This window comes from Equus asinus, chromosome 1 (assembly GCF_041296235.1).
Source record: "Equus asinus isolate D_3611 breed Donkey chromosome 1, EquAss-T2T_v2, whole genome shotgun sequence".
NCBI classification, from domain to species: Eukaryota; Metazoa; Chordata; class Mammalia; order Perissodactyla; family Equidae; genus Equus; species Equus asinus.
Window position 1 is genome coordinate 183,493,540 of NC_091790.1, and position 26,623 is coordinate 183,520,162.

Genomic DNA, 26,623 nt, shown 5'->3' on the forward strand with positions numbered 1-26,623 from the left:
GTTGTTATTTAACAACTCTCTATACCTGTTTATCTCTTCAACTAGACACCAAATGGAAGAGACAATTTTAGACTGTTTCACACAGCTTACAGCACTTAGGTTGATCTTAAATCTAACAGTTGATATTTTGGTCAGAGAATGATCCTCTATGGTATATGCCTATCAATAAAGATAAAATAAGGAGACACTGGTTTTCCCCTAAAGAATGAGGGAGATGAGAAGACAATGAGCTGCAAAGCAGAAAAGTTACAACGTTTATACTTACATCATTGGCTACCCCTGTGTGGATGAGGTCTCGTAGGAACCTCATAACACTACAATTGGCATCCCGGTGGTCCAGGGTAGTAGAGGCAATAGCCCACTGTAAGATAGGAATGACCACTTGGCTCCTCAACAAGGTAACAGGGCTACGCTGAATAAACCTAGTGTGGAAAGACAGACTGGGTGTAAACGACAGAATTAGGCTATAAAAGCAGCCACGGTAACAGTTAAAACTATGGAGACAGTAAAAAGGCCAGTGATTGGTAGGGGTTAGGTGGGGACAGAGGGATGCATAGATGGAGCACAGGGGATTTTTAGGGCAGTAAAACTATTCTGTATGATACTATAGTGCTGGATTTATGTTATTATACATTTGTCTAAACTCACAAAAGGTACACCACCAAGAGTGAATCCTAATATAAACTATGGACTCCAGGTGATAATGATGTGTCAATGTAGGTTCTTCAATTCTAACAAATGGACCACTCTGGCAGGGGACGTTGATAGTGAGGGAGGCTGTGGAAAGGGGTGTGTGTGTGGGGGGGTGGGGGGCAGGGGGTATATGCAAACTCTCTACACTTTCCACTCAATTTTCTATAAGGTTTCTCAGATCCTTTAATGTACATGGAGAATCTTCTCGAAAAAGATACAATATTTTTCCTAGTTTATTTCACCAAGTAACCATGTGTGCAAAGAGCATCTCTAGGGATTAATTTTTCAAGTAACACACCCTGGGAAAACAGGTTGACAGCTCACCGAATCATTCTCTCACATCAAGTCAAATAAAAGGTTTTCTCTAACTTGTCTAAAAACTAACAAAAAAAGTGTTCAATATTCAATCTGAGATGAAATAATCATGTCAATACCACTTTACATTTGTAAATGATAAAATATATATATTACTTATATAATTATATAACCTAATAATGGTTTACTTTTTAAAAATGCTTTTATGTTCACTAACTGATTTGGTTCTGATTTCTTAGCTGGGACTAAGAAGGAATTCAAAAGGTAGGCAATAATGTCAGTGTTACTGGTCAAGGGAATTTAAGCAATAAGTGGGGTGGCAGGCTAGGGCCAGAGCTGGAAAGTACAGTACAGATAACTTCTAAGGAACCTTAAAATCCTAAGAATTTTTTATTCTGAGATATGATTATATCTAAAGGATGCTAAGCTTCTCAAGGAAAAAGCTGAAGTGAAGCATGACATCATAGAAGCATAAAAAGTTGAAACTACAAGGGATTCTAGAGATTATCTAGTCAAATGTTTTTACCAAGCTTGTTTATTGTCTTGTGCATGTTCCCTCCTTCATGATAGGAACTCAGCTACTTTCACCTGCTCCCTTCCAACTCCTCTTCCTTACTTATGCGGATATTCTGGTTCACAATTTAACTTTTAACTTTGGGTTATGAATCATTAATCTACCTACTCCACTTACCTCATTTTATAGAGAATGAAACAGTAAAGTGTTAGGTGACAAGACTAAGCAGCGATGGGGATGAGCAATAAAAGAAAGGGTTGCTCTTCAGAGGACTGACCTGGTGGCTAGCCTGAACAGGTCATCCACGGTGTCAGGGTGATTCTGAAGCCCATTCTGCTGTTCTAGGAGCTGAAACGTAGGGATGCACAGTGCCTAAAACAGAAATGATTTTAAAATAAATGCTTGTCTACAAATGCCACAGCATTCAGACTTGCTAAATATCACAACATACACAATGGGAACAGATGGGAAGCACAGATGGGAAAAGAGAAAGACTGTGATTCAGAAGCAGATCAAGAAGAGGAAGACAGAAATCATTCTCAGTTGACAGTTTGAAGTATGAAGTCCACATTACAAAAAGTGTTGAGGGTATAGCTTTTAGTTGATGAAACTGGATAGACGTCATCTCAAAGTTTTAGAAGTTTCTGAAAGTAAAGACTGTGTTTATGTACTAGATATGGTACAATCCACTAAGGGAGTAGATGAAATTTTGATAATAATAATAATGAAATGTCAATTTTAAAGGAAAAGACATCTTGGGAAAAGGAGCATCATAATTTAACTCCCTAATATATTTTCCCCTCTGTGACCAGGAGGGGGAAAAAGGTAGTATATCAGGAGCTTTTCCAATATCTACTATTTACCTTAAGACCATGCCTGCTAAGTATATTAGTTTATTGGCTGTTCCAGGCAAGAAATTAAAAACAGAACCATTCTTAAGCTTAGAGATGCTTTATTTGAAATCCATTTGCCCACCTCCCCACTCCCCCAAAAAACTATCATCTCTGGAAACCATACATTAGGCAGTAATATCTATAATGACCATTACATTTGTGTGGTCAGTCTCTCTCTCATTCTCCCAAGCAGACCTGTCTAGAGAACAACCAGGAAGTTTCTATCTCCATTTTTAGGAAATCAACATGTGCGGGGGTGGGGGAAAGGAGGGAGGATCACGACACATAAGGAAGCTACAGATTTAAAGACATAGTGAAGAACATGCTGCCAGGCTTTAGACCCTACAAGCCTGATGCATCTATACTCCCCAAAGAAAACACACCTGGAGCATGTCTAGTAGTCCCTGCCGACAGCCCTCTTCCATGCCATACTCATCCACAAGGATACTGCCAAGGTACAGGAAACAGGAATGCTGATGTATATGGTACACGTTCACCATCTGCAAAGGGAAAAATCAGTTAGCTCAATTCTTCTCTTTTTTTAAACATTTTATTTTTTTATTTTTCCTCTTCTCCCCAAAGCCCCCCAGGACATAATTGTAAATTTTTTAGTTGTGGGTCCTTCTAGTTGTGGCATATGGGACATCGCCTCAGCATGGCTTGATGAGCGGTGCTAGATCCACGCCCAGGATCTGAACTGGTGAAACCCCAGGCCACCGAAGCAGAGTGCATGAGCCCAATCACTTGGCCAAGGGGCTGGCCCCTAGTTCAGTTCTTTAACCTCAAAAAGTATCAACTTAGGAAGCTGTCTAGAGGAAGAAATTCAGAGATACACTGGTTTCTTCTCTTTAAGACAACATAGTAAAGCTTTTGGGCAACATTTTTTGAAATATAGGGCTCAATTCCCCTATAATTTTCAAGTACTCTATTTAGATTTCTTTCAAGTTTTTGACCTTTTATCTTCCAAAAACAATGTCCTAAGAGAGTTGTATAATACTCCAAGTTGGAAGCCATTAAAGAGCTATTATCATCCAAGGCTTGTGTAATATTTGCAAACCCTAGCACAGTATACTTAAAATTCTCCAACACCTAAAGGTTGCTCTTATTTGTATTAAAGATAACTTTTTTTTAATAGCATATATGGCCATAGCAGGGACAAAAATATCAAATGTCCTCATCTCAGAGAAGATTGCAAAAGTAATTGTTTAAATTTTGAGTTGATCCTAAACCCCACTAATCTTTTAAGTAAAAAAAACAGTATTTCTGATCAAGATATCTGAATCACAAAAGACTAAAAATTTTAACATAATACATATATTTAAATTAAACCATTTGCTCAGGATTTTGACTATAATGTCCTCCAAAAATTAAGAGGCGTCTATTTAAAATGCCATCACAACACACATGTATTGATCTTATCACATAAATTCAACTCTATGAGCTTGATGGGGGCTGAAAGATAGAGTGACTCTTATCAGCCTACACCATGGACTGAATATGAAATGGGAGCTACAAATCTGTTCAGTGGTGTATACTCAAAACTATATGTTCTACTTAATGAATGATTAATTCAGGGACTGGTAAACTTTTTCTTAAAGGGCCAGAGAGTAAAAATTTTAGGTTTTGCTGACCATACAATATTATTCAACTTTGCCACAGCAGCACAAAAATGGCCAACAGATAATACTTAAATGAATAAGCATGGCTAGCTCTCAGTGAAATTTATTTATCAAAACAGGTGGCAGGCCTATTGGCTATAGTTTGCTGACTTTTGATTTATGAGATTTTTAAAAGTAATTTTCATTTTAGTCACATGTACTGACTTTAGAACACACTTCCTAAAGTGTGCCACCCTACTCTATTAGGTTAGTCATATACTTAATTAGCAGGAATTAAAAAAATAGTATCAAAGTCATGAGGGTATCCTCTAACAGCAAAGGGGCATTAAATTAAGTTATAAGGGACCTAGAACATATTGCACTGAAGGGGACACTTGACCAGAGGTAGACACAGCCTAAATGCAGACATAAACTGTTGTACTCAGGGGATAGTAAAAGTAGAAAATCACTAAAAATTAAAATTCTGTTAAAAGATTTACCTACGCAACTTTAATCAAATCTACGACTTAAGGAGGCAAGGTCACGCAAGTGCCAACAGACATTGCATTAGCATGACCCTGCCTGAGGGTGAGTGTTTCCTTAAGAGTGAGGTGCCCAGGGTACAGAATTTAAGTGGGTGCAGAATCACTGTGAGGACAGTATTTCCCTCTTTAAAATCTGCACCGTACGTAGGTGCCCTGCCCAGGTGGAGAAGGGCCACTTTAGGCTGGGTAGGTGTGGTCTAGCCTGAAGTCCTACAGTACTTTTCCTCATAGTATGGGTGCAAAACGTAAGAAGGCACTTGCTCAAAGTCCTGCAAATGCAGGATCTGCATTTTCCCTCACCTCCCTCAGTTTTGGGCCAATGGCACCTCACTTGCCTTAATCTAGTTCTGGCCCTGCTGTAGGGTTAACATCAACACAAATTACTTGGTGAACTAAGTCACTAGTCATAGGCGTCTCATACAGAGTAGCTCTAGATGTGAATATGATCTTAGAAAACCTAATATAGTGAGTCACACCCTCATAATTATATATCAATCTCAGTGATTAAAAGAGTCAAATTTATTTCATGACAAATAAGAGACTTACGAGAAGGACTAACTATGGTCAAGATAGAAAAAAATCCCTTTGGGCCAAGAAATAGCCAAGGTTGACTTGCCACATTTTTTAAAAGGAAATTAATATAAAAGTGTTTAACATTGGGTATATAAGAGCTGAGCATTAAAGTCATTCTCTTTTCCTAATGTCACACTGCAATGTGTTGCTATTACACTATCACTATCCAGAACAGATTACAGGCTGTCTCCCTTATATACAACATACCCACTACAGAGACTACTTATCTCTTTCAAATATTTTTTAGTTTGTATTTAATGAATACAAAAGCATTTCATTTCATCAGCAGAGTTTTTGTTCTAAAGGCTCCATTTCAAATTCTGTACACTTTACATTTTCCCTCTCAGGGAGAACTTACCTGTGTGACTAGTGGTTGCAGCAAGGCTGCAGATCCTTTGCCTACACAGCGAACAGCAAAGCGGAGGCACCTGCAACAACGCTCTACAATCCGATTATCAGCCCGGTGCTTATTTAGAGTTTCAGATAAAACTGGCCATATCTGAGTCAAAAATGAAAGAACACAAAAAAGAAAATAATGAACAACTAAGAACTGAAAAAATGTTCCAAGCTGGTAACATCTGATTTGACTTTTACATAATTTGGAAAAAGCTTTCTTTACAGGAACACACATGGCCTGATTCTGGCCAGTGGGTGTGTGTATATGCGCAGAGACTCAATACACTGTCCATCACTAAAACACAACCACTTCTTAAGAGCACAGTGACTCTGTAGAACAGCAAGAGGAGCACGTCTAACTTTACTAAAAGACAAAAGACACATTTTCTTAAACTTTGGACTTCCTAATTTAAGATGCAAAGAGCTAGTATGAGTTATAGAGGAAGAGATGCTTAAAGACTGTTCCAAGAAGCTGGAAGACCTTGAACAAAAGGACTAGAGTTAAGGAGATGACATTATTTGATACCTTTGAACACATAAGGATATTTGGTGTTCCTGCTGAAGTCTGAAAAGTACTTTTCAAAACATACCTTTTGATCCTCGCCTTACCCTCAGTGAAAAAAAGTATGAGGGAAGTATGTTATCAGTGGGGAAACTTAACTCATGCGGCTTAATTGGCTTTGTCAAAAAAAATTTTGCTAGGGACCAGCCTGGTGGTGCAGCAGTTAGGTTCACACGTTCCGCTTCAGCGGCCTGGAGTTCGCTCGTTCGGATCCCAGGTGCAGACCTATGCACCACTTATCAAGCCATGCTGTGGCAGGCGTCCCACATATAAAATAGAGGAAGACGGGTACAGATGTTAGCTCAGGGCCAATGTTCCTCAAAAAAAAAAAATTTTTGCTAGTATTGATCAAGCTCCCTACCAACTCTAGGATTCACACAGTTATCTCTCTCTCTACTTCCTTGGCCTTTCAGTGCATTTCCCCACAGCCTATTTTTTTTTAATCAAATCTAAAATCAAAAATATTTATTTGGATGGTTCTGTTCCTCTTTTCACTGATATTTAAACCATATCAACAAACTGAATCTTCCTATGAACCGAGAAGACAGTACCTTCTCACATTAGTTACCCATAACCTTGTAAGGAAAAAGGAAGAAAGCCCTGTTCCACAGGCATCCATTAGCACTTACTTCCTGTATGACTTTTTGGCACGGATGAGTCTGTCCATTTTCCACAATGGGATTGGTGTGTCTAGAGAAAGACAATGGCCCAAAGTAGTGAAAGAAGAGCAATTTCACCAAGGACCCAGAGCACTGATCCCTGTTAGGTGACTTAGTATCATTCTCACCAAATAAAAATAACATTACTATCTGATTTTCTTTAAGACTCAATATCTTTTCATCCTACACTATTCAAACAAACACAAGTACATAGTTTAAATCATCCTATCATTTTCTGCCACCTTTAAGCCACTTTCAATAGAACATGTAAACTTGATTCCAACTCTGGGTACAGGGGCTGTGGGTGTGCGGCACTACAACTATCTTTTTTATATTTTTTCCTTTATAAACCTGAATATGTAGTCTCTTCCAAATTAATAAAAAATATACACAGGTTGCCTGAATCCACTACAAGAAACCAAGTACTGCTCCATTCCCAGCATTAAAAGGCACAGGCTTTAGGAACTCTAATCTACCAAAGATGCTTCTCATGGTTCTAGTCTGAATCCAACGATATACAATATGGGCCCACCTACAATATGTCAAATCCAACTATTTGTCTAGTTCTAGAATCCACTAATTTGAAGAAATGCAGAAAAAAGAAAAAAAACCTGTATGATTAACTACAAACCTCTTCAAAGGGAAGAAATTCTTTAATTTTAAAAAGCTCAACAGCAACTTAATAAAAATCTAATTTTCTTTAAATCAAGGCATTTCCAACTATTGCAGATTTTCTTTCACTTATTATGAAATAAAGGTTATTATTAACAGATTCTCAGAGAGGCATGTAACAGGGCTCTCCTAATTATACAAAGAAAGCATTGCACCAATGAGAAAAAGGTACCTGTTAACAAGAACTAATAAGCTAAAACAATGCCTCAGTTTTAACTTATTCCACCACAAGCTTTTATGCAACTATTACTCTGAGATTACGGTTATACCTATGGGTCTCATAAATTACAACTGCTTTTTTAATTAGGCTCTTCTTGACTTCAAAGGAGGATTAATTTCACCTGGTCACTGAAGAGGTTTTCATGTTTTTTTGCACCCAAACAGTATACAGCAATGGTTCTGAAAGTACGGTCCTTGGAATAGAAAGCAGCAGCATCAGCATCACCTGGGAACTTATTAAAAATGCAAATTCTTGGGTCCTACCCAAGATCCAATCAATCAGACACTTTGGGGATGGGATCCAGCAATCTGTGTTTTGATAAACCCCACACGTGACTCTGATGCATGTTAAACTTTGAGAATCACTGATCTAGAAACCAGAAGAATTAATAACATTTTAAAGGGTCTTTTGATAAAGGTCTACCAAGAAGAAATTCTTAGAATTTGCTTTGCCCCAAAATTTCAGGTAGCAAGTTTAATTAGTCTCCTGACAGAGGAAATTACAGGAAGTACTTGGAAGTCTGAGAAGAAACACTTGCTTACTTCAATACATAAGGGTCTCATGTGAGATTTTAACCCAAGGCAGGCATATGGAGTTTCCTTTCTTACCTAAATATTACTGCAAGGCGATCTAAGAACACAGTGGGATCTGAGGACAGGCCATTGCTGGGCTCCTGAGACAACAGCTGAAGGGACAGAGACATTAATGTCCAGTTGTTACATATACACCCCTACAGCAAACACTGCGACACACATCCTTTATACATCAACCTCTGTCTCAATCTCAACTTATTTCCTTATAATATATTCCTGAAAGTTATTCAAATGGTGCACACTTTTAACTTCTTGTTGTCAAATTACTTTCCTCCATCTTACTGTATCTTGGCCAAGACAGCATATTACTACATTTTACTACATGATCATTGTAGAGTAGAAAATAGCATCATTTAATTCTTTTCCTTTTACTTCTACTATGATTAAGATATTATATATTATAATATAGGTTATATAATAACATTATAATGTATTTTATATTTATATTTCACTTCATATTATAAAGCTTTAAAATTATTATAGCTTTATAATATATTTTAAGATAAGGCAAGGTGCCTCTTCCTTCCTAAAATTTCTTAGATACGTCCACAAGCATATCATTAGAGATGAACTTTGGAATCATTTTGCCAAGTTCTCCTAAAAATCCCACTGATGTGTTCACTGTTATTCCACTATAAATGTAGTATGTGAAGATCTAACATCTTTACAATATTCAAGGAAATACGGTAAGTTACAGTTTTGGTTGCTGACTTGAACAGTGTTTATCCCAGTATATCTTCGAAACAGTTTTACTGATAGAATGAAAATCGATTGATTTTGGAATACGTATTCGTGTATATAGCTAATTTGATAGACTTACTAATTTTAATAACTTTTCAGCTCATTCTCCTGGCTTTTCTAAGATCACCTGTAAATAAATAATTTTGTCTTTTCCTTTCTAAGATGTAAACATCTTGTATTTGTTTCACTGGACTCACCTTTTTCAATGCCATAACCTGAACAGAACATAGTTCACTAAGACATTCAGTAATTTTATCCAAAGGTAATCTGGCTAGAACAAGTGCTGTCCCTGAAAGACAAAGAAAGATACAAATGAAGAAAATAAAAGCTGAAGTGAGGTAATTCAGCTACTAGAAAAGGCTGACTGGTACCATTTTTTTAAAAAAGATCAGCACTGTTTTTTAAATTACAATATGTTTTGCTATTTATGGTTGATTTTTCTTTATTTGGCTTACAAGACAATACTGGCTTTCACAATGACATTTACAACTGAAGTTAATATTAGATTATTTCTCCTCAGCAGCCTACAGGTTTAACGATATTTAAATACACCTCCCGTTCCAATTCTTCAAAGACTTTTAAAATCTCTTTCACAAAGCCAATGCCAAAGCTGTTTTCATGTACTGTAGTAGAATGGTTTTCAGCCTTCCCAGAGATTCTGATTGAGTGAGTCAAGGAGAAGCTTTATTTTTGATAAGTATTGTAGGCAATTCTTATCATCAGAGAAGTCCGAGGAATATGGAGAAAATTTTTTTGGAAGAAAGGGCCGACATTAGATATTTAATTCTAGTTCTACCATAACAGAATCTGTGAGCTAGGTAAGGCATCCTCTCTGGGTATCAGTTTCTTTATCTGTAAAATGAGTGCTTTGAACAGAAAGGAAATAGTTGAGTTTGCCTTTCTTTTTTAAAAAGTTGTGAAAACCTCCGTACTCCCTGCCCCGACCCAATAAAATCTTCACTTGGAACTCCAATAAAATAGGTTTTGTTTTTGTTTTTTTTAAAAGAGATAGTTAGGTTAAAGTGGGGACAGAAGGCCCAGAACCTTCCTATTCAGTCTCCATCTTGTCACAATCCCCCACTAACTACTGAAGCATCTCCCTCAAAGCCAAAGGATTACATATTAGACTAGGTCCCCTGTAGATCAAAAATCCCTTGACTATGATTTTTCTCATCTCCTGAAATTTCATTCAACAGAAATCAATCCATAAATTTCCAAATTTGAATAAAAAACAATGATTTTTTCTGACAGTCTACAAGTCACAGATGAGTTAGAGTTTTATTTAAAACAAGGGGGAAAATCTAACTTAAATATGATTTTTTCTTTTAGTTCATTCCTACAGAAAAGAATGGTACTAAAAAAAGTTTTCAGTCTAGAAGATACCGCTGTTAACTGGGATGCCACATTCTATTACAGGATAGAAGTAACTTCAGCAAAAAGGTTAAATTTCACTAGAAAATGACAAGATGGCAGCAGTAACCACTAGCAGTAGTTAAGAAGAATATTTGACTCTGATTTAATGCCTATTGTCTACGCCTACGAAGGGAAAGAACAAAAATTCATGCAACAAAAAGAAAATCTGCCTTTGACAATGCAGTTACGCTGGCTGGTAAGGAACCTGGTGGTAGAAGTGAGAAAGAACATAGTTAGTTCACACATCAGGGTCATCCAATCTTGCCAAGGCTAACTACTGGGCACTCACAGAGGCTTAAAATATGCTGCACAGGTCATATTATCCAGTCTTTTATTTGACATACCCTAATCGCCTCTAAATTACCAGCTGTGAAGATTTTACTACCTCACAGGACACCCCAATCTGTTTTTATGAAGTTTGGTTAGAAAGCATTTTCTTTCTAGGAGCCAGTAAATTGTAAAGAGTCGATTATTCATAAAATAAATCTGCTCCCTCTTTTATAAGATAATCTTTCAAATATTTAAAAATAGCCATCATATTTAAAGTCTCATCTAAGTCTTTTTTCCTAGCCATAATATCTCTAAGTTCTTCTATTACTCCGAGATTCCTCACCACTCTGGCTGGCTGCCTTTGGATAGGCAATCACTCAGTGTAGGCTGATCAGCAATAGTTAAAGACCACTAAGAGACCAAGACTCTTGGCTTCTACTTATAGGACTGATCCAGGCACACTACCTTTACATTTCAACTTATTTCTTTGGTATGGGAATGCTTATTTGGTCTCCTTTTTTATTCTTCTCTTAACACAGAAAAGAATTATGTTTAGTTTGAATGTGTTGTCTCCACCCAAAATCTAGGTCTGCGCTACATACCATAAGCAGTTTGAATTAGTTATACAGCCTTAAAATATTCTAAGAAAAGAATGCATGTACACATAAGCAACACCCTATCCCCTGAGTGGAAAAGCCACCTTTCCCGTCACTAAGCAAACTGAAACTGGAAAACCAGGACATGACTGATGTAAGATAAGCCCCAGAAGCAGCTTAGAGGAGACTGTTGCTGGTTAACATCTTAAGTAAATACCTTTTAGCAAGCCCACAGCAGCTTCTGGAGACAACATGAAGGAATCAAGGGAACGGGCAATCTCCAGGAGTCCATTAAAGTGCTGAGCCATGTGGTCTCGGCAGACAGAGCAAATATTGTGAATGGCTTTGGCTGCAGCAGAAGCCAGAGGCTTTTCACACAGGCCTTTCATCAAATAGCCCAACACAGGGTCTAAGGAGAAACACCATATAGTAGAGATTACACATAAGAAACTCAAGGAAAACTTCTAGTTTGTTTTTGCTTTTTTTTTTTAAAGCAAAAGAATCATATGAAATGTGTTCAAACCCCAATATATAAAACATATAAAAGTGGGGTTGACCTCACTGTCATAGTGTCAGGGAGCCCTGAGTCCTATCTATCCATCTTCCATTTCTTCCCTCATGGCAGTCAACTGATGCTTGCTGCTAGGGTTTCACAGAGTAGTTTGAAAACGGCTGTGAATATGACCATCCAAGTATCAACAATAAGGTAATGTAAGAAAAATGAAAAGCTCAGAGAGTTACCATTATACTCAGAGATGAATCACCTAGTAAAAACAGCCTACATTAATCAGGACAATGACAGCTAGCTAAAGCTGACACTTTTATACTTGCTTCTTTATAGTTACAAAAGATCTTAAAAACATGCAGGTGGATCTTTAGCATTTCTAGAAGAATTATGTTTTACTTTTTAGCAAATTTAAGTGTTCCAAGAAAACTGATCATAAAGGTGAATTTCTTTTCTTTTTTTTTTTTTTTTTTGAGGAAGATTAGCCCTCAGCTAACTACTGCCAGTCCTCCTCGTTTTGCTGAGGAAGCCTGGCCCTGAGCTAACATCTGTGCCCATCTTCCTCTACTTTATATGTGGGATGCCTATCACAGCCAAGCGGTGCCATGTCCACACCCGCGATCTGAAGCAGCGAACCCCGGGCCGCCGAGAAGCGGAACGTGCAAACTTAACCGCCGCGCCACCGGGCCGGCCCCAAAGGTGAAATTCTATAAAGCAAATTTAACTTATCTTTTACCTTGCTTTATAAAACTGAGAATGTTTTTCTACGAAAAAAGTCTTCAGAAAAATCATACATGGCTAAAGAGTACTTTATGAGTACTTCCGAGCAACCTCATACCAAACCATAAAGGAAAGAATAATGTCTTAAAGCCCTTTTAAAAGTTATCTCCATTTCTAGTCTAATGACTAATACAATGCACCAACCCAGCACGAGCCCCCCTGCCCCACTCCACAAAAAAAGCATTTAGCCTAGGAATCAGAAGAACGAGAATCCAGAACCTAGTCTCAGCAACTCTACTACTGTAGACTTCAGTGATTCTGAAACTGAGTACTGGGGGTTTTGACTATTCTAGATTAAGTATGAACATGTAGCAATTTGTCTTACTGCTGAGGCACAAATTTGAATGAGATACTCCAAGGTGGTACTGAATGATAGGTTTTAAACAAATAAACAAACACACTTTGTTTCTTTGTAAAAAAAAAAAAAAAAAAAAAAAAATCGTTCAGAAAAGCCAAATGTTGAGGTGGATAATAGATGTGAAGAAATCTAAGAGTTAGAAAACAGGTATTTTGGAAAAAATTTTAAATGGGTATGATGAACTTGAAAAGTGGCTCAGCTATGATGTGAGTATGTCTAACATGTGCACTGTACACAGAAATAAGAAAAAGGGAACACATCACTTTTTAAGCAAGAGTTTCAGTCAATAAAAAAGATGTGTAAATTAAAAAATTAAAATCAAGTTGAAAGATGGTAATAAAGATAAACACAGGAAACATATCAAACTTGAAACAATACTTTTCACAAGTTTGGGGATTCTCAAAATTCTCAGAATATATCATTCTTGAATATCAGGGGGGCTTAATATATATTACCCTGGACAAATTATTTAGTCTCTTTGGATTTCCTTTTCCTTCTCTGCAAAATGAGGGGGTTAGGGGCTGGCCTGGTGGCATAGTGGTTAAGTTCACACGCTCCACTTCAGCAGCCTGGGGTTGGGTCAAGCCACACTGCAGTGGCATCCCACATAAAATAGAGAAAGACTGGCACAGATGTTGGCTCAGTGACAATCTTTCTCAAGCAAAAAAAAAAGGGGGTTAGAAGAAACTATTCATAACTTTACTTTCAATTCTAAAGTTACTTTATATGATCTTTAGTTATTTTTTCAAATCAATAAGGGCAGCCAGAGGTTCTATAACTCAACACTCTTCATTTTAATTTGTACTTCGTTTCAAATGATAATTCTTAGTTTTTAAATGCAGCACGTATTTAACACTGAAAAACCCTCTCCTTTGCTTTAGCCTATCAGTAGCTTCCAGGTTAGAACTACAGGAGAGTCCGATTAGCTCAGGCATATGCCAAACACTATCAAAGACAGAAATGTTCATGCTGAAGCACAGTACTGGTAGCAAACTGCTTCCCTTTCCAGATATGTAATCTTTCAAAGGTCCTTTCTCCAAAGTCTGATCACATTATAAATGCTCTATCAACTAAGCAATAACTTATAATATAGTATTTACTCAGTGTCTAGAAACATCCTACCTATCAATAAAAGAGAAAGCAGGAAAATAAGCAAAAGCAAGAAAGAGAAAGAAGAAAATCAGAAAAATCAGAAGCAGCAGCAGAGGGAGAGTTCACACATACCAAGGAACTGAGGATTTCGATCAACCACCTCGCTCATCTCTCCAACCAATTCAATACTGGTGTATCGCACAGCTGTATGCACAGTCTCTGGGAGACGGACAACTCCTTCTAGGACTTCCACAAGTGTTGGATTGTTCTCCCTGAGTACAGAAGGCAAGCACTCACAGTTACAGATTTCAGAGGTTAGGTTCTGGCCAAATAACAGGCTGCAATGACAGAAATCATTGCTAAGGGGCTTCTTTCTAAATAAATAACCATTTGGATAAAAGTGCTTAACACCTGGGTGAAAGTTCTTTAAATCCTCAAAAAAGGGGAAAAGACAGAAATGAAAGATATTGTTTTCAGAAACATACTGCTCCTTAATCTTTTGAACACCAGTGAAGTGTCTAAAGACACATCCTGCTATCAAAATAAGGCTCTTCAAATTGGAGAGGCAGGCATTTACTTTGGATGAATGTCTTCTTTTAAAGACTCTTATCTTATTTATTCCTATATCTGCAGCACCTAGAACAGTGCCTGGCACATAGTGGGCACTCAATAAATATTGCCAAATGGTCAAATGAATGAATAATTCTCATTGATTACTTTCTATCAGTTGTTATTCTCCAAAAGATTTCTTATAGCTGGATACTGGAAACTCTAAGGACAGGTGAGAATGGGTGGGCCAGCTGACTAAATAAAGGAACAAGAACACAAGCTGCAGGAACAGGTAACGGTGCTCTGACTTGGAACCAAAATTAAAGGGAAAATTAAAGTTAACCAAATACTTTCCACAGCTCCATGAATTTATTTTTTCCCTTTCTTTCTCTTTTTTCACTCCCCAAGAATACTAGCTGAAGTTCTTTAAGCAGAGTGGAGGACGTCCCCAAAATAGCAGAACACAATCCAGAAATGAAAGATGTTTAAAAGTAAATAATATCCTGGATTAGAGCAAGAGTGCTCCCTGCTGATAAACGAGTCTATGAAGCCCTTTATATACACTAAAAAATGTAATCATGCAGTTGGCTTGAAATGTAGATAAACAAAAAAACAAAACAAAATCTTCTCTTATCTATGCCTTATGATTCCTAGGGGCCCTAAGCTAATCACTGAGACTCTCTACCCATCCTTTTTCACACCAGCACATATCGGTTACAATATTAGTGATTTTAATAATCTTCAGACTGTCACTGAATGTTCCAAAACATACCAAAACGGGTTTAAGAGCAAACAGTATGGTGTATAATTCAGAACCAGAACTTCTTAATAAAGAAAAACAAACCTACTCTATTTCCTTGAATATTTACTTGATTAGAAACAAGAAAAGATTTCAATGACTAGGCCCTGAAAGGCAGCTAAGAAAGAAGCTCTGTACTTATATAAATACATGCCTTAACAATCTCTCCAATCAAGGCCTGGATAGAGAGCTCAACTGCAAGTATCCAATCATGATACAAGAAAACGTGATAGATATTAACATCAATTTATAAACTTACAGCACAAAGTAAATTCTGTTTTTAGGGATTCATGTCAAAATAATAAATAGAATTTCTCTGCTAAGCAATTGCAAACCAAATTCTAGTAATTAAACAATTTCCAATGGCAATAACAAAAATAAAAACTGCCCTTTAGATTTTGCTGCTCTTTTAAGTGGAACAGTGCCCATGCCTTGTTCCTCTGAAACTCACAAATGATTCTATGAGACAGAAAAAAAAAACAATATAATTAAATATTTGTAAGGACAACTTACCCGAGATCACAAAAGCAGGTGAGAGCCAAATTAGTGCCTAATCACCTGCTTTTAATCAAGTGCCAACAATGTACCAGTCTAACAATTTTTTGATTATACCAACTTTCACAAAGGAGCCTCGTTTGGAAAAATAAATCAGCATTCTTTTCCTAGCATCAAGAACAAAATAATTTTAACTCTAGGAAACACGGTTAAAACATACATATCAGCAATGCATGCCACTCTGGACTAGACTCTAGAAGTCGGAAGACTAGAGAGTATTATAGAAGTTCTGTGAGTTTCCAACATACACCATATGAGAAAAATTGTGTAATTTTCCTTCCTTTGATATTTAGAGTTCCCAGCAAAAGACTTATTAGACACTCACGGATCAACACTCTTTGCTATAGCAGCCATGATAAAGAGAACCGCTTCTGTCACCTCCCAGGGTGGGTTGCCTTCTTTCAGAGTAGAATATAACTAGAGAAGAAGAGGTGGATTATGGATCCATTAAAAGAAAAACAGAATAGAATTCCAAAACAAACAAAAAATCCTGTTAGTTAAAATAAATCCAGCTCCTTGTTTCGAAATCTAGTTAACTATCTCTCAGAGCCAAGGGAGAATATTATTTTCGTTTTTCACATCTTCACTAACTATAACTACTAATTTAATTTTTGAAATAAACCCATTTAGGTCCCCAAGAGTATATTATGATTATTGTCTGCCCCCACAAAATGAGTATTATGGAAAAAACAAAACATATTACATGAGTGTCTTTTCCTGGTCCTGATAATAGCTGATAAATACATAAACGCACTTAAAATTGAAATACAACATAAATCCTCTATATATGCATTAGCTTTACATTTCTATCGTTTGAACTACTTGTCTGCATCAACACTAGTAGTAGAGACTACATTCCTAAAAAGTAGCTGTTTAGAAGAACCTATCATAATACCATGTGCAAGGCAAGGAAAAAAATAGGAGACCAAGCAGAATACTCAGAGAAGTCCAGAAATTCCCCAGGGTATAACTATCTGTGCTATGACCAGGTGTTAGTCCAAGTAAGATTTCTGTAATCAAAAAACAGATGCTGCCAGGTAAGACAAAATTAAACAATTCTGTTTGTTGCAGGACTTCACAGAGCCTTTAACATACTACTTAAGTCATTTCCCAATTTTACTTGATGACAGAACTTTCATTTTTGCCAAAGAACATCTCATGGGACTGGTGTTCCACAGAGCACATTTTAGACAAAACTGATAATTTATGTAAATTTGTGAACTGAGGTCTGGAGAAGAACAAGTAACTTGCTCAAAGCCACAGAGCCAGTGAGAGAAGAGTTGAAATCTGAGCACGGGTCATCTGCCTGTGACCTGAGGATCTTCCTGACTGAATGTGCTTTCGAAGAATCCCCAACCCTTTGTAATTAGGTCAATAAACACACTTTGCTTAATAGAAAGAAAAAGAGTTAGAATTTTATTAATACTTTCTAGATCAGATTATGCCCCAAAATACACAAAATGACTGGGTTACCAAAAAAAAAAAGGTTAGTTTAGTATTGCTGACAAAGCATCAAAACTGGTATTTCAGATCTCAGAGCATGATCCAGCAAAATGAAAACCACCTGTAATTATGCTAATGTTAAGCGATGTGGAATGGTGATGATTGCAACCTTATGAGGTAAAATGTTACTGACTGTCAGGAAAACCACAGGACTGAATCTTCTACTCTAGTATAGTCACCTCTGGGATGAAACTGCACAGGAATCTAACCATCAGTGTGGACAAGGAAATGCCAAATAACTAAGAGTTGCCAGGAGTTGGAACATAATTATTAAAGAAGAAAAACTTGCCTATTTTTCTTGGCTAGGTCCAAATTCCCTACAAGTATCTTGGGGGCTTTAAGGTTTATCTACGATCTTTCACTCCAACTGGACAAGCAGAACAGCTCTCATTAGTAAGAGTATTAGAGTAAACCATAACTGAACCATCCACAGACTGCAATGGGCTTGTAAGATACTACATAAACATAGCTACTATATGCCAGGCAGTGTGCTAGGCACCTGAATATCTAGTGTCCCACTTAGCCATTGAGACTGAAGAAAAAGATGGAACATTTATAGAAGACACAGAAGTGAACACAATTAAATGATCCATAAAACTGTGAAGAATCGCCAAATGGGCTTACCTGAGCAAAACACTCCATAGACCCAATCAAGAAAATCAAGTCTTTCACCAGGTCTGATACCCTCATCCGAAACTCCCCAAAGTCATCAGTCTCCTCAGGAACCCCCTCCTGAAATTTCAAATCAGACAACAGTTGTCTTAAACTCACTAAGGATTTCACTGACCTTATAAAATCAAGAACAAAGAAGAAAAAGTCATTAAGCAGTCCAGTCCCAACGAATAACAGATAAATTGTCTAAATCACAAGGATATTTTATTTTACTATGGTCTCCCAAACTTTCAGGTATGTCAAGTGTCAATATAATCTATCCTCCACCTTTACTATGAGAAATAATAATTCTTCTTTTTTTGCATTTCCAAGCAACACCTTGCTCTATTGTTAGAAAAATTTGGAGTGGTGGGAGTGGGAAGTGACCTGGAAGAGGTGGTAATTTAAGAGTTTACAAGTCTCTCTAGATAAGGTCTAGCTTTTTAGCACTGAATAAGCCTCTGAAGCTTTATGGTTCAAGATCTACCCAAATCAATCATTATCACAATAACTAGATGTAGAACAGAACTTCAGACTTTAAAAAGAATTTTATATAGGTAGACAGATACATAATAAAATAGGTACAGTAGAATATTAATGATAGAATTTAGGGAGTAGGTATATAAATATTCACTATAAAATTATTTCACCTTTGCTGTATATTTGAAATTTTTCCTTAAAAAATAGAGAGATTGGGGCCGGCCCGGTGGCACAGCGGTTAAGTGCGCATGTTCTGCTTCAGTGGCCCAGGGCTCGCTAGTTCAGATCTGGGGTGCCTTTATGGCACTGCTTGGCAAGCCATGCTGTGGTAAGCGTCCCACATATAAAGTAGAGGAAGACGGACACGGATGTTAGCCCAGGGCCAGTCTTCCTCAGCAAAAAGAGGAGGATTGGCAGCATATGTTAGCTCAGGGCCAATCTTCCTCAACAACAGCAACAAAAAAAACAGAGAGATCATTTATATTTCATGCTTCTTATATTTTTCTTATTCCAAAACACTCCTATGAGAAAACAAAGGCTGACCAATTGTGAGATGGTTAAGGGCATGTATAAGAATCTTGGACCAAGAATATCTGGAAAAAGCCCTTAGTACTATTCAGAGTTGATTTAGTTCATTCTCCTTGCTTCAAGATGAAGAAATTAAAGTCAAGGAATAAGGAGGAAATGATGGCTGTCCCATATGAGACAATGAGTTATAAAGCACTATACAAATTACAAAGTACTATACACCTACAAGCGTAAGGAATTACCTGCAAGGGACATGGTGCCATGCAACTAGCAAAGGGAAGAAGGGGATCAAGCAAGCAGAGCCATTTAAACCAGAGCGGCCCTGCTTTTATTTACATATCAGGCTTTCAAGTAAGATGTAGCTGTAGATAGGATTCCTCATTGAAAAAAAAAAAAACGTATTGGAAACCACTAGACTAGATCATCACTAAGGTTCTGTGGAAAGACAAAATACCATGACTCAAACAACAATACTGACATTAAAATGAAGAGAACAGACAGTTTTCATGTCAGATTTAACTGTAAGCAGTGGGAAAAAACTCACTTCCAGGTCCTACGTTAAAGGACAAGGATTTAACCCACCAACCAACCAAAAGGATGAAATAAATGCTATAAAATTTGAAGAGACTAAACAACGGAGATTAAAGAGTTTTCCAATGGACTATTTTATAATATTTCTAGTATACTTTCTTCTAAGCAAACAGATTATTTCTATATTTTCTTTTAAATTATAATATCAGTACAAATAATATAAAGAAAAATGTGCATGTATGTGGGAGGGGAGGGGGGATCATATTAGTCTCCAAATCCTCACACAAATATTTTACTCTTGTGTTAGTTTTAATCCAACCACATATTTTACACTATTAAAAATACAGGGTAGGGGCCAGCTCATGGCCAAGTGATTGGGTTTGCACACTCTGCTTCAGCGGCCCAGGGTTCACGGGTTTGGATTCTGGGCATGGACCTACGCAGTGCTCATCAAGCCATGCTGAGGCAGCATCCCCCATAGATGAACTAGAGTGACATACAAATAGGATATACAACTACAGACTGGGGCTTTGGGGGTGGAGGGGAGGAATATTGGCAACAGATGTTAGCACAGGGCCAATCTTCCTCATCAAAAAAAAAAAAAAAGAAAGAAAGAAAGAAAGAAAAAAAGTTACAGGGCATATTGGGGCCAGCCCTGTGGCTGTGTGGTTAAATTCCACATGCTCCACTTTGGCAGCCCACGGTTTGCAGGTTCAGATCCTAGGTACGGACCTATTCGAATCATCAGCCATGCTGTGGAGGGATCCCACATACAAAGTAGGAGAAGACTGGCACAGATTAACATCAGGGCAGATCTTCCTCAAGCCAAAAAAAAAAGAGGGCGAGGATTGGCAACAGAGGTAATGGATGTTAGCTCAGGGCAAATCCTCCTCACACAAGTATACAAAACTTAGCGATTAAGTTTGGCATGCTCCACTTCGGTGGCCCAGGTTCGGTTCCCAGGCACGGAACCATACCACTCCTCTGTCAGTAGCCAAGCTCGGTGGCGGCTCACATAGAAGAACCAGAAAAACACACAACTATACGCAACTATGTACTGAGGAGGGGTCGCGGGTGAGGGGAAAGAAAAAAGGAGGAAGACTGGCAACAGATGTTAGCTTAGGGGGAATCTTCAGCTGTCCAAAAAAAAAAATAGAGGGTATAAAATTTTACATTCTGACATTTTTCATTTAGCATACCAACCATCATTATTTCAATAGTTACTTTTAAGTGCTGCACAATGATCCATTAAGTTGCTACATCACAATTCATGTAACTCTTCTTCTATTGCTGTACACGGATTTACCATTTTTTACTTTTATAGATAATGCTTGGTACATAAAATAGCTATTCTTTTCTTCTGCAGAATTATTTGAGGTAAATTCCCAGGAGAAGAATAACTGGCTCGGCAGGACTGACTTCTTTCTATACAGGCCTAATACTCTTCAGTATTATTGGTATTGACTTCTTCAGTTAAGCTATAGAGTAACAAAAAACCTACAGATTCCATTAGTTTTATTCTCTGTCTTTTTGAGTTCCCTTTCAAATTAGCATTGAAAAGAGGAGGAAATTAAGATTTGAAGAAGTAGAGACGGGAACTTAACTTACATGGTCTGGTTCCAGCTGGCAGTGTCGAGCCAAGGCATGAAGCAGCCTTTGAATGTAGGCTTTGAAGATGCCATGAATAACTTCATCATTAGTTTTGTATAGATGCTCTCCTAGTCGGTACCAAAAGTTAAAGGAAATTTCTACTACCTGTTAAATTAAAAGAGAGAAAGAGAAAAGATGGTTTATTTGAATCAGAAAAGAAATGGAATAAGAAGACAGGTTTATTATTGCTAGGGCATATAGGAAAGAAGATAAACTTTTAAATACTAGGAGTAGAGCCAGTTAAGCAGCCACATTTTCTCTAGCAGATTTATTATTATCCTCCCAAATTACCTTCCCATATTAGGCCCAAAACTCCATTTAAAATGACTGGCTTTACCTTCCTGTTTAGCCCTGGGATACCTTCTCCAACAGTATATTAGATTCTGAATTCAGAAAAATAGATACAGACATGGAAGTCTCTTTTGAAGTGTTTTCTCCCCAAATTCTGAAATAATTTCATTTTATGTTTTAGATTAGAAAAGCTCTTACCAGAAAAACCATCTACAAAAACCTGAACATACCAATCTCTTGCCACTTTCATTCACCTGCTCTCTTGAGTGGGACAGTCTGGGACTTTATCCATAGCTTATTTTACATATGGCACTGTTTACAGGAGTGATAATTATTATGTAGTGCTACACTTCCTCCCCAAAAAATTCTGAGTTTCATCCAAATCTAGATATCCTCATGAGATTATGTCAAACAAATAAATATTATCTTTTGTGTGATAACAGAAAAAGGGCTGAGAGTCACAGGACTACTGTGCCCCTCCCAAAGAGGGGCCCTACCATTCTTTTCCCATCAAGGATCCAAAATAGGACTATTTAAAACAATACGCAACTTGAGAATTCTCTCTCACTTCTTCGACTATTAAGAGGAGGTAAAGCTTCTTGAATAAATGGAGAGACTGTTTTTCTAAATCTAGCAAACTTAAAAGAGGTAGGGTGTCGTAGAGATTTTGGAATGAAGGACACTCTTTAAGTTCTTTCAATCTCTTTCTCATTCCCATCCATAATTCGGAGAACAATTTTGGACATTAAGACTTGTGGAGGTACAGTTAAGATTTGGTCTTTCCTTTTTCTTTCTTTCTTTCTTTTTTTTTTTAGCTATAAAGCTCTAAAGAATAACTGGAGCTAGAGAGGGGACTCAGTAGAAAGGTAATAGGCTTCCTTTCTAACTGGTTCCTTGAGATGCCAACACCAGTCAGTCCAGCTAACCAGGTAAGAAAATAGAACAGGATTCAAAGAAGTCCAAATATAATTAAAACAAAGAATCCAATATAGAAGAAAGCCCAATATCACATTAATTAAAAATAAGATTATAATTTCCCACAAATAAAAAGCTGGACAGGAGACAATATAGACAATATGCAACATAAAACTTTAAGAATAATTGCTTTACCACAGTATAAACACTACCTCATATTGAGGATGTCCTGCACAGATAAGAAGCAGTTCCAGAGTTCGTAGGTCTCCAAGACCTTGGCCTGGAGTACAAACAATTTTTTCAAGAAAAGTTTCACATAGTTCAGTGAAAATACGGCAGTAATTCAGAACTCTGTAGATGAAAGACGAATGAGAGCATCAAGTCAGAAATCTGGATATTATATGTACATACTCACAGACACAATTAATCAAATAGAAGGATCCTCAGCCTAAGAGACATATAGTGATTATCTGCTATGCTGTACCACGATCTCCATAACAACCACCTTTTCTTACATCATATACTTTCATACATATAAGCAAACGACTCATAAGTCAGTTCCAATTCTCAATTACTAAAACATCTGAATAAAATTTCCATCAAACCACACTTGATACTTCAAAGTTCATCCCTATTTCTTAGAGCCTTACCCTTCATAAGTACAAAAAATTGCTACTTTCTATGATTACAACTTCTCCTTCTACATCCAATTCGCCACTCTCGGTTCAGATGAGAATAACAGAGCATCTTTAGGGTGCAGTGTATATATTTACAGAGTCACAAAGAATCACAAAGGATAAATAAATAATGAAAAGTGACTTAGAAGAACACCAGACTGCATGTGAACCCAGAACTACTGCCTTAAATAATTACTCACTTGTCTAAATCTTCACGTGCCACAGCCATATGATAGGCAGTCTCCAATGTTAGGACTCCTTGAAAAAGTTGCATGGCTAATGGCAAATTAGTCTCCACATTCTCAATGGCATAGAGAGCTGAGCACACACAGTCTGAAGCAGCTTCGTGTAGGTTGGATGAGGTCTTATCCTGTTGCTAGGAGATAACAGGAATAGGAAAACTTTAAGAAGTATGATTAGGCTGTAATACAAGTAACAGGAAAACAATTATAGCCTGTTTCCTAACATGTACTTTAAATGCCTAACAACCTAACAGTCATGGCCTTTGATGAGACAACATCCATCAACCTTCACAGTCCTATTTCTATTTCCCTATATGCCAAGCAAAACAGCCTTTCTGTACCTCAATTACTGTCACATGACTCCTAAAATCCATTGTTTTTTTCCATCAAGTCCTTCCAAATGCAATGCCATGTGTTTCCTGCCCTACTTTAATCTGTGGAAATCTTTTCCATCTTTTTTCTGACATTCAAGTACCATCTAAAATGAAAGGGTCCAACAAGTATCAAGGATCCATACATAACACATCACCATGATATTTCAGAATACCAAGGTTAAACAGAGATTCTTAAGGCTTCTGGGGAAAAGAGGAGAAGGTAACATAGAAAGGAGCAAAAATCAGACAGTTATCCCGCTTCTCATTAGGAACGATGCCTGCCAGTATACAAGAGAGCAAGGTCTTGGAAATTCTGAAGAGAAGGAATATTAAACCTAAAAGTGGGGGCCAGTCCCATGGCTGAGTGGTTAATTTCATGTGCTCCACTTTGGTGGCCCCACTGTTTCACTGGTTCAGATCCTGGGCACGGACCTAGCATGGCTCATCAAGCCATGCGAAGGCAATGTCCTGCATAGCACAACCAGAAGGACCTACAACTAGAATATACAACTATGTACTAGGGCTTTGGGGAGAAGAAAAAAAAAGGAAGATTGCCAACAGATGTTAGCTCAGGTGCCAATCTTTAAAAAAAAAGAAAAAACCTAAAACTCTATACTTAGTTAAATGATCAATCAAGAGTGAAAGTAAAATAAAAATATTTCTCAGGCACGCAAAAACTCAAAGTTTACTTCCCACATATCCTTCTGGGGAAGGTATTTGAGGAGGTTCAAAAAAGAGTTAATCCAATCCAGAAGCACAGTAAAGAGAAGTCCCAGGATGACAGCTGGGGAGCAGATCTAAAGAGCAATTGATACAAATTAGAGCACATCAGAAAGTTCAAAAAGGGATGCCTCCAGGGTTTCCATTTTGAAGAGTACAGTTGAGAATTTAGTGAAGGCAACTTAGTCTTCTGTGAATAATAAAAAAACAAGGATATTTAGAATCTCCAGGGTCGGGGAGGGAGGAAGCTATATTAAGCAGGGTTGGGAGAGCACAGATACAAATTATTCATTAGGTTATTCTTAGACTGAGTGGTGGATTCAAAAATATTCATTGTATTACTATGTTTTAAAAGTTAAATAAATGTTCAAATTTATTCTTTTGTATATATCAAGTACTATATTTTTAAAAGAATTACAGGAAAAAAGTTATATAAGAAAGTTGTAGTCAAAATATAAAGCAAACTAAAATACGTCATGATTTTGAACTACAGAATGAATATAAGAACAAGAATACACTTGACTCTAGAAACACTAGACTCTAGAAACACTCTTCTTTTAAGTGGCAGAGGGGTCCTGACACTGGATCAGTAGAGAAGATAACATAATCCTGGCACACTACTTAGCTTGTTCCTTATCCCCATCTCTATCCCCAGAAGTCACTACTGTTTTAAGTTTAAAGTGTATTCTAGACTGTTCTCCATTTATATGTAAGCATATTTATAAATTTTTTAAACAAAAGTGGGATTTGAATTTATTTATACTGACTACTCTTCACACAATCTGGTGAGATGAGAATAAAAATTACCATTATTGAGGTAGGGCATCGAGAGACATGGAGACCCAGACAATGACTAGCAAAACAATTATTAACATCCCAACTTTCCTGAGTCTCAGCTTCCGATACAAGAATGACAGAAGAAATACACTGACAACAATGAAATGTCAAAAGTGTTTCCTTAGAGAATGTGCTTTCCTTTTCTTTCTTTAATTCACAGAGATATCAATCTAGTATCATGCTTCTATCTTCTAAAAAATAGTGTACCAGCACACAACTACTGTGCTTAAGATATTGCTATGTTTCTTGTTCTAAAAACTAGCCCCTCTATTCCAAGCACTCACTTACTCCTATCCACCAAAACAGAGGAATGTATTACCAGGCATTACTACTTTCAAAGTTTAAGGAAGAAATGAACAAGTACATAGAAGGACATTAACTCTTTATTCTTTCAATCCCCAAAACCCAAAATCCATCCTAGACATACCCTGATGTTTAAGTAAACTATTTAAGGTACAAAGATAATATTCTGATCTATAATTGCCTCAAAGGCCCAATGACCATTATTAGAAACCACAACTTTATACCTTTTAAAACAAGGAAGAAGAAGGGATTGCTGGGAAGATGTCAGCGTATTCACCTCCTCCCACAGACACAACAAATTTACAACTACCCCAGGAACAATTACCACTGAGAGAGAACTGAAAACTGGATTAAAAAGAACCCCCAAAAGAAGGGACAGTGCTGACTGAGGTGGAAGAGGCAGAAATTCCTTTCTGGAGAGGAAAAACCCACACTCTAGCCATGGTGCCTTATGGCTGGGAGCAATCTCAAGGTACGAAGCATTCCCTAGAGGAGTGGAAGATCTGAGCAGGAGAGCTTTGCTACAATAACCAGCTTCTGTACTCAGCACAACTGAGACAAGTGTCATAATATCTGGCTTTGCTGGCTCTTAACAACAACAGGGAATACCCCCAAAAAAGCTATTGAACATAACGGAAAGAAAAGCCTGCTCTTACAGGGCCCACAGGCAAATTCACTCATGTCAGAAAGCAACATAAAATCACCAGAAAAAAAGGTGTGCAGTCCTTTGGTGAAAAGAGACTCACTTGAAAGGCTCTGGGGGCATCTCAGGAAGAGGCGAGACCTCCCCAGGCTGGGACTACCTCCCCAGGAACTGAAGACATTGGTGTCAGCCATTATTGTGACCTAGTATAGGCATGCTGACACAGACACTGGCAGATGCTATTGGAGTTCTTCCCCTAGCCTGTTTAGCACAAGGGTCTGCCCCACCCGCTAGAGCACTAGAGTTAACCCAGCTCAGCCAAGGCAGGGAGCCTGCCTTAGGGACCGGCCCCAACCAACAGCAAGCCCATGGGCAATTTGTGGGCCT

At 37.6% G+C, this 26,623-nt stretch overlaps 1 protein-coding gene across 5 annotated transcripts in view; it reads right to left on the reverse strand.

Annotated features, from left to right (window-relative positions):
* Positions 1–26,623, reverse strand: part of TNPO3 (transportin 3) — an 87,804-nt gene that overhangs the window by 14,574 nt on the left and 46,607 nt on the right. For all 5 annotated transcript variants that reach the window (XM_070513141.1, XM_014854328.3, XM_070513137.1 and 2 more), the window contains 14 exons: positions 23,318–23,493; positions 22,653–22,791; positions 21,193–21,339; positions 18,019–18,126; positions 16,217–16,308; positions 14,121–14,260; positions 11,471–11,662; positions 9,172–9,263; positions 8,249–8,325; positions 6,719–6,779; positions 5,490–5,630; positions 2,799–2,915; positions 1,800–1,894; positions 266–422 (listed from right to left, as the gene is read on the reverse strand). In XM_070513141.1, coding sequence (XP_070369242.1) covers positions 266–422; positions 1,800–1,894; positions 2,799–2,915; positions 5,490–5,630; positions 6,719–6,779; positions 8,249–8,325; positions 9,172–9,263; positions 11,471–11,662; positions 14,121–14,260; positions 16,217–16,308; positions 18,019–18,126; positions 21,193–21,339; positions 22,653–22,791; positions 23,318–23,493 — 1,734 coding nt within the window. The remainder of the gene's footprint in view (positions 1–265; positions 423–1,799; positions 1,895–2,798; positions 2,916–5,489; positions 5,631–6,718; positions 6,780–8,248; positions 8,326–9,171; positions 9,264–11,470; positions 11,663–14,120; positions 14,261–16,216; positions 16,309–18,018; positions 18,127–21,192; positions 21,340–22,652; positions 22,792–23,317; positions 23,494–26,623) is intronic.